Source organism: Hetaerina americana, unplaced genomic scaffold (assembly GCF_022747635.1).
Source record: "Hetaerina americana unplaced genomic scaffold, ioHetAmer1.1.p SCAF_11, whole genome shotgun sequence".
Classification (NCBI taxonomy): Eukaryota; Metazoa; Arthropoda; class Insecta; order Odonata; family Calopterygidae; genus Hetaerina; species Hetaerina americana.
Window position 1 is genome coordinate 38,524,466 of NW_027286181.1, and position 9,254 is coordinate 38,533,719.

General features: G+C 38.3%; 1 protein-coding gene across 1 annotated transcript; it reads left to right on the forward strand.

The window, feature by feature from the left end:
• Window positions 1-3,296: 3,296 nt before the first annotated feature.
• On the forward strand, window positions 3,297-3,791 carry LOC139701141 (adult-specific cuticular protein ACP-20-like). Its single transcript, XM_071599717.1, has one exon. It carries the CDS (start codon window positions 3,297-3,299, stop codon window positions 3,789-3,791), a length of 495 nt encoding a protein of 164 aa, XP_071455818.1.
• The last annotated feature ends 5,463 nt before the right edge of the window (window positions 3,792-9,254 follow it).

Sequence of the window (9,254 nt, forward strand, 5' to 3'; positions counted from 1 at the left end):
TCTGTTATATTTTGTGATAATTACTTAAAGTGATGCCTCCACAGAAGATTATGCTAATGCTCTAAATAACATTAAAAATTTAAGTCGTAATCATACAAGTGCAACAAAAAGTTAAGGAGAACAATGTAGATGTATTATACATATGATCGATTTCTGTAAAAACCAGGTTCCCACGGGGAATGTATGTAATTTTAAGTGCTTTTTAGAACATAATCAAAAGGAAATAATGTATTGTTGAAAATGGCTTTATTGTTTTTCGAAGTGTTCTCCATGATAATCAATACACTTTTGCATGCGTTCGAATTAATTTTCGTAAAACTTTTTCCACTCCGATTGAGGTACCTCCAAAACTTGGTTTTTTGATGCTTCAACGGCTTCTTCAGGCGCCAAAAAGCGTTGGCTTCGATCTTTTTTCTTGATAAACGGGAATAAAAAGAATTTATTTGGTGCTAATTAGTTGATTAGGGCTGTTTGGAGGATGACCCACCAATTCTATGAGTCAAATAGGTACTTGTTTCAGGCGATCTGTGAGAGCTTGCATTGTCATGATGAAGAATGATCCTCCGTTACCGCTTCTTTTTTCGTATTTCACCAAGCAATTCAGGCAAAAAAATGCTCATGTACCATTTCGAATTCACTGTTCTACGTTGCTTTAACGGTACGGTTGCCACATGCTTAGTAGTTTCGAAGAAACAGACGATTATTTGCTTCGATGTGCTTCGTGCATGAATCGCTTTTGTCGGATTTGGCTATCTTGGAAGACCCACACAGTGGATTGCTGTTTTGTTTCGGGCGAATTTGCAAGACACAAGATCCGTCACTAGAGTGTACAAGTTATACGCATACAGCTTTTAATGCACCACGATTTTAGAAGTTTTAAGTATAAATGTAAAGCAACCACTGGGTAATAAACTTCATTGTAGTTATGAAAATATTGTTTGTACGTGATGTGGACGGCATTTTGTACGTGATGTGGAAGTTTGTTTGCATGTGATGTGGAAGTGTCATTGTATGTCAAAATATTTTGTCTCTTATCTGTTTTAATGTGTCCGTGTGTAATTTTCGTTGTAAGAGATAACTTTGACAAAACTTGACCGTTGCCACCAGGAAAATCTCCTAATTGCAACCTAATTGTGTAAATAAAAATTATATTTTTTTAGCATTTCTTCGGACCAATTGACACGAGCATCTTTTTGAGCTTTTGTCAAATTATACGGGATCCAACGCGAACACATTTTTTGTCGCCATTTACCTCTCAGAGATATTGTATTGTTATTTTGAGTAGCTGACCGCTCAAATCAGGTTGTTGATGGATCCAATGGTTATAACTTATTCACAATCAACTTGGTGAATCTCTCTAACACTTATAAACCCTAATTAAAAAGCTAACAATTTTTCAATAGCACGAAGAAATGTAAATAAGAATATTTAAAACAAGAAATAAAAGAATAAATCATTTACTGATAGTTAATAATTAAAATAATAATTGTTAGTTTAATAATTGTGCTTAAATTATAAATACTAGCAACATAAAAAATCAAAATGAACCATGAAAGAGGTCATTCAATCTTAAATTAAAAACATTAGTTTTGAACCTGAACAAATATTATGAAATATTTCAGATTAACTTTAAATCATATTTACCTTAAAACTATCCCGTATGAATAGGTACTGATCGGTAATATACATGTAAATAGCAGATGGAAAAATGAGTTGCTCTTAAAATCTGAGACACCTAATGGCTCTCTCGCGTTTGGGAATCAAAATTTAAGATTCATCTTTAGATTAGCGTATGAAGAGATACTCAGATAATGTCTTAAAATAATTGTGATTTCAGCATTTAAGGTTCCTTTTTAATTAATAGAAAAACCCTCATCAAAAGAAAGGAAACCCAAAATGTTTCGTAGAAGGCCCTTAGTTGTTCTCATAATACGATGGGTTGTTTAAAATACTCAAATCACCCATGCTTTTTGCGATAAGGGTATTATGCACTGTGATTACAACACGCGTTCGTCACGGTGTTCTTCGCACGCACCCGCTTTCATATTTCCAATTTTCACCCTAATTCTCCATTAGTGCAGAACCCTTCCATTATGCCGCCCTTTAGTATTAAGGAATTTTATCATACTTGGTCAAACAAAATCCTCTCTCCGTTCAACCTCACTTCATCCAGGAGACTCCAACCATTTCCCTTTTTTCAGTTCGAGAGGGATAATGGATATAAATAAAGGCTGTCGCAGTAAGTTGGGATACACTTCTCAGGACACAGTCAACAAGCAACAGAGCCAGCAAGCACTCCATCATCATGATATCACAGGTACTAGAAATTTCACAGTATTAATATGACCACAAGCGGCGATTAACACAAACTATTCAGGGTAAATTAAGAGCACCAGAAATGCGAATGAAATGATCATTACATATTTTTTTACTATCATTAAACGTGCAACCATAGAACTTTCAATGACAAAATTGAGCTCAGCGTCATCACTAAGCAAAGTTTTCCATGCCATCGAATTCAACAACAATCAATTAGTTACAAAATTATTATATACAGTCTTGGAATTTTCAGTGATGTGAAACTTTTTACTCACGAACAAGTGCCCAATTCACGTGCAAAGAACTGTTTATCGTATCCAATGCCACCATATTTTAACAACATATCAAATAGATTTTATATAAACGGTTAAAATCACTATAGGATAGTGAAAAGACATCTTCTTGGTAAAAAAATAAACCAATCTACGTTAAAACGGAAGCAATTCTCCAAAGAAGATTCTTAGCCATTAATTTGTTACCAAAACGTAAATAAATTCATTTTATAATTGTTTTAAATATTTATTAATTGTGTGATATTCATTTTCTCCATTCTCTAGAGCATACTCATCCTTGGTCTCGTGGCTTATACTTGTGCGTTTCCCGGAGATATTCACGGGGGCGAAGGGCATTTGGACCATTACGTAAGTAAACAGAAACCAAAGTAGCAACATACTGACAGCTGATAAAGGCAAATTACATTGATTATGATATTTTTTTCATTTCCAAAACTGTACTGGAATTATGAATTAATGCGATAACCCACTATTTAGTTTTTCATTCTGGCCAATAAAGTTTTATAAACGTCGAATAAGATGTAAAACTTTGCTTTAATGAATATGCTTCCTTGAGGAATTACATCAGTCTAAAACTACCATAGGAATTCATAAAACTGTGGAAAAAAATATTTTTAATATTTATTCCAGGCTAACCCTAAATATAATTTTGATTATGGCGTGAGCGACCACAAAACTGGCGACATGAAGAATCAGTGGGAGACCAGAGACGGCGACGTAGTCAAGGGAGCTTACAGCCTTCATGAAGCTGACGGCACCGTCAGAGTCGTTGAGTACACCGCTGACAAGCACAACGGATTCAACGCAGTCGTCAAGCGACAGGGCAAGGCAGTGCACCCGCAACACTACGCTTCACACCACGGAGGATATGGCGGTGGACAACTTGGCGGCTATGGCGGCGGACACCTCGGCGGCTACGGCGGTGCCCACTATGGTGGTGCTACCTCCTACGCTAACGGCAACAACATCGCTATCGGACACGGAGTCGTCGGCTACGGTGCCGGCGGATACCACGGTGGTGCCGGGGGCTACGGTGCCTTCGGTCACGGTTACGGAGGTGCTTATGGAGGCGGGTTCGGAGGCGGCTATGGTGGCGGCTACGGTGGGCACTTCGGTGGTGCATCATCCTATGCCAATGGCAACAACATAGCTCTGAGCCATGGAGGACATCACTACTAAGTAGTTTCCTTTGAAACGAATGTAGAATCGATCTCAGACACAACATTCTCCAAGGAATATACCGGAATATTCCTGAGGAAGTACAGTAATTGTCTGAGGCCTCTGTAAGAGATGGCATTTTATGCAGCATATCCCTAAGGACGAGAGAATGGATTACAGCGTAATGGTAGAGAAGGCGCGAAATTGTGGAGAATTATTTAATTTATTTTGAAATAAATAATTTTATAAAGTTTCTTTCTTCCGATAAATGTTTGGAAGAACAAAATAAATTAAAGCTTAAATCTTTTCCGAGTGATCTTCCCTTCATTGGCTCCCCTCTTTGATTGTCATTCCCACATATTTATTATTCCTTAGGATTTGTAAGATATGTACGTATATTTCAATTATTTACAATAAACGAATGCATCAGAAAACCATTATTTTTTATGAAAGCCTTCTCAATGCGATTAACGTCTTTATGACTTGAACGTAAACATTATTCCATCTTTATTTCCTAAGCATAACCTTACTGGATTAAACTAACTCTAATTGGACTAATTTCAATAAAATAACGAAATTCTATCGCAAATAATTTGGCATTTCTCTTTCTAAATATGCCAAAGTTTTGTCCAACCCTCGATAATTCACTATTATTCATTGGCATGTTATTGCAGAAAAGTATTGATTATGCCTTTAAAAATTTATCACAACTATTAAGATATTTAAAGCAGTCCATATTCTGCTTTTGCATTATTTAGTACAAAACTCGGTTTCTGTAAAATATGAAAAGCATATAGCAAATATCTCTCTCAAAAAATGTATCATATACATTGAACAAATGAATAAATTAAGGCGACATCATAGAATTATTATTACCTCTTTTAAAAAAACGTCAGTACTCTACAATGAAACGAATATTGGCATAAATGTACATCAAGTAAGAAAAAATATGACAGAAAATTCATTTTCCAACAACCAAACTCCAGTTCACCCTGTCGTGAGGGATAATGGATCTTGCCTTGTTGATATGAAGCCGCAAAAAAGAATTATTACCCAAAACGAGAAAAAGGGAGGGCTCGGGGATTCTTCCTTAGTGTGAGAAGGGTTTTCCGACCCCAAATATACCATATCAACCTTTACCCATTTGAGACATGAATAGCTTAAAAAACTCAAATGTGGAAAATCCTACGGTAGTGTTTTAGGAATATTCATGAAAAAATGGCATGCCTCCGATTTATTATACCTACGATCCAGATTGAATTGTAAAGTGTTGATCAGTTTGTCGATACTTACAAAAATGATATTTAACAATTGTGATATACATTAAAGTATTTTGTTCACACGACACGGGTTTCAACACATCATATCATCATCACGTGAAGCATTCTTAAATTTTCATTCCTACACCTAGAAATTGGTATATGTCATGTTTGAAGTGGAATTGCATAATTTAGCATATTTATAAAAAGTTCATTCAACACTGATGCTGATGGTAATATGGATAACACTTTTATTTTTGTTTTGATTTAATTAGGCCTTCTTGTATAATTCTCTTCATTCTTTATTTAAATATTAATTGTGGATTAACGCTTGGTTTTTTAGTTACTCACCACTTAATTTCCTCTGAATCATATATATATATATATATATATATATATATATATATATATATATATATATATATATATATATATATATATATATATATATATATATATATATATATATATATATATATATACCTCCCCGGACTACAACCTTGTAATAATTATTGCTCCTGGTAGGGTCACCCATGCCAGATAGGTGGAAGGTTAGGAGCCAGACGAAAGGTAGTCCACGCAGCGTCTGTTCCTCAATGAGGCGGCTGCAATGGCGTCTGACCCCAGTGGGGCGGCCAGTACGTGATGGTGTCACGTTAAAAACACTATTGAGGAAGGCAACGGGAAACCACCTCAATTATCATTCCCAAGACTAACATGATGGACTATACAGATATTTTGGGTCCTGGCAACTACGGGGCTCGGCCCAATCGGCCGTGTGTCGTGCCCGGCAGCGGGGGAGGCAAGGCTTCCGCGGTCGTCATCCCACGAAACCCTTGCAAGGGAAAACCAGCAGCAGCAGGACAGAAGACCCAGAAGAAGAAGACCAAATTAGTTAGAATAGGAACGTGGAATGTTAGGACAATGATGAGGACAGGGAAATTGGAGAATGTTAAGCGAGAGATGGAAAGGGGAAAAATAGATATTTTAGGTCTATGTGAGGTGAGATGGAAAAATAGCGGGCATTACTGGAGTGATAATTATAGAATAATATACAGCGGCGGGGACGAGAGCCAACGAGGGGTTGCCATAGTATTAAATGAAGAGGTAGGAAGAAGCGTAGTCAACATAGAGCAGGTAACGGATAGAATACTACAAGTAAAGATAAAAGCAGAGCCGACGAATTTGTTTATTATTCAGGTATACATGCCACCGAGCAACCATAAGGGAGAAGAGGTCAATAGGATAAACGATCAGTTAGAGGACATTATCGCGTGTGTTCCTGTAGGGAAACATATGATAGTGATGGGGGATTGGAATGCGACGGTAGGCGAAGGAAGAGATGGTGATGAGGTCGGGGACTACGGTTTAGGCACGAGGAATGACCGCGGGGAGAAAGCAGTTGAGTTCTGCAGGAGACAGGGGTTAGTCATCACCAACACTTGGTTTAGACACCACAAAAGACGCAGGTATCGACGCAGGGAAATGCCAGGTGACTCAGGAAGATATCAGCTAGATTATATCCTGGTTAGACACAGGTTTAGGACCAGTGTGATGAATTCGCACAGCTTCCCGGGAGCGGATGCGGACTCTGACCACAATTTAGTTGTTATGAAATGTAGAGTCCGTTTCAAAAAGATAAGGCAGGGGCGGCGAGTTAGAAAATGGAATGTAGAAGCATTAAATGGTTTGAAAAGAAAGGAATACAAACAGGCGGTAGAGAAAATCATGGAGGATGGTAAAGGGCTTAGTACTATCGAAGAAAAATGGGAAATGATCAAGAAAGGGTTGTCTAAAGCCGCAAAAGACACTATTGGAACCGTTAACGCTAAAAGGACTAGGAAACCATGGATCACGGATGAGATGATTACAAAGATGGATGAGCGCCGAAAATGGAAGAATATAAATACAGAATTAGGCAAAAGGAAGTACAAAGAATTGAACAATAAATTATGGCGGGCAACAAATAAAGCGAAAGAAGCATAGTGAAGGACGCAGTGCGAGGATATGGAAAGTCTGCAGAGGAAGGGTGAAATCGGTGCGCTGTACAGCAAAGTTAAATCTTTATCGGGAAGTAAGAAAGGAAGAGCTATGCCAACAGTTAGAGATAAGGCGGGTAAGGTAAAAGTTGACTCAGGAAAGATCCAAGAGAGATGGAAGGGGTATATAGAAGAACTCTATAGTAAAGAACTCAGACCAACACAGTTAGACATTGAAAAAGAAAATGACGTAGAGGAAGACAGCTTAGGTCCAGGCATACTAGACAATGAGATAGAAAGGGCATTAAGGGAGATGAAACTAAATAAGGCCGTGGGGGTAGATAATATTCCCGCGAAACTATTGAAATGTTTAGGAAAATGTGGGAGGAAGAGGCTATATGGGCTCATTCGTAGTATTTATGAGGAAGGTATCTGGCCAGAAGACTTTGTGATATCAGTGTTAGTTCCTATTCCGAAAAAGGTAAAGGCTACATCTTGTGAGGACTACAGGACGATAAGTTTGATATCCCACGCAGCTAAAGTTGTTCTCAGGATCATAAACAAAAGGAAAGAGTGTAGGGCAAATGATTACTTAGGGGATGATCAGTTTGGGTTTAGGAAGGGGAGAGGTACGCGTGATACCATTGCAGTAATGAGATTATTAATATAGAGGAATATAGAACACAACCAGGAGGTATTTGCCTGTTTCGTAGATATTGAAAAAGCGTTTGACAGAGTGAATTGGGAAAAACTAATGAGTATATTGCAGAAAATAGGAATAGACTGGAGGGAAAGGAGGCTAATCCGCAACCTGTACATGTCTCAGACTGCTCAGGTGCGGGTGGGAAACGGGGAGTCAGGATGGGCAGTGTTAGGAAGGGGTGTAAGGCAAGGTTGCCCATTATCACCGTTGCTGTTCAACCTGTATGCAGAGGAAATGATCAAAGAGGCATGGGAAGAACTCGAGGTAGGAATGAAAGTGGGCGGGGAATTCGTAAAATCAGTTAGGTTTGCTGATGACCAAGCTTTAGTTTGTCAGTAAGCCAAGGGGCTGCAAGCATTGCTGAGTGAATTGGAAATTCAGTGCGACAGGTATGGGATGAGAATCAGTATTTTGCGATATGCAATTTGCGGTTATGCGATTTTCTAGGAAGAAAAAGACCAAGCTTAACATTAGAGTAGGACGGCAAAAACTAGAGCAGGTAGAACAGTTTACTTATCTCGGTAGTGTTTTGGACCAACACGGTCAAAGTAGTAGGGACGTAAGGAGAAGAATTGCGCTGGGTAAAGAGGCTTTCACTAGGAGGAGAGAGTTGATGACGGGGACGTTGAGTAAGGATGTTAAGAAAAGACTCGTAAAAATTTTGATATGGAGCGTAGCTATGTACGGCGCGGAAACGTGGTCATTGAAGCAGGAGGATAGACGTAGACTGGAGGCTTTTGAAATGTGGGTGTGGAGAAGAATGGAGAAGGTGAAATGGACAGAGAAGAAAACAAATGAGGAAGTACTTGGTATGGTGGGCGAAGAGAGGGGTTTGTTGGGAGCAATCCTATGGAGGCAGGAAAAGTTGATGAAGGGGGTGTTGACCGGCAGTGGGATGTTGAAGACTGTGATAGAGGGTAGAATGTTGGGCAAAAGAGGAAAGGGAAGGAACTGGATAGGGATGTTGGACTGGATGAAGGGAGGAAGAAAGTACTCAGAGATGAAGAGGGACCTGATATAGAGTAGGATGATGGATTTTGTGATTTGTTAGGAGTAATAAAATGTTGGTTTGGTAGTTTTGTTCATCCAAAAACCTACCTTAACCGGTAGATTACCATAAAATATATATATATATATACATGTGTATATATATATATATATATATATATATATATATACATACGTAAACATAGATATATATATATTGAAAAATCGGATTGTGTGACCTTCTTTCATAAATATTCCGAAAATATTTCAATTGAATTCCAAGGTTTGAGATTTTCGAGGGGTTGTTATATTTTTAGGTAACCTACGAGTTGAGGTTGGTTTTGGATGGACACATCTACCAAATAAATAAAACCTAATATACTACGCCACAACAGGCACCTCTTCATCTCATTGTACTTCCATCCTTCCTTTCATCCCGTCCGACGAACCTATTCTATTCCTGTCCTTTCCTCATGTTCCTAACATTCTCCCCTTTATCACAGTCTTGAACATCCCACTGCTGATCAATATGCTTTGTATCAACTTTTACTGCCAG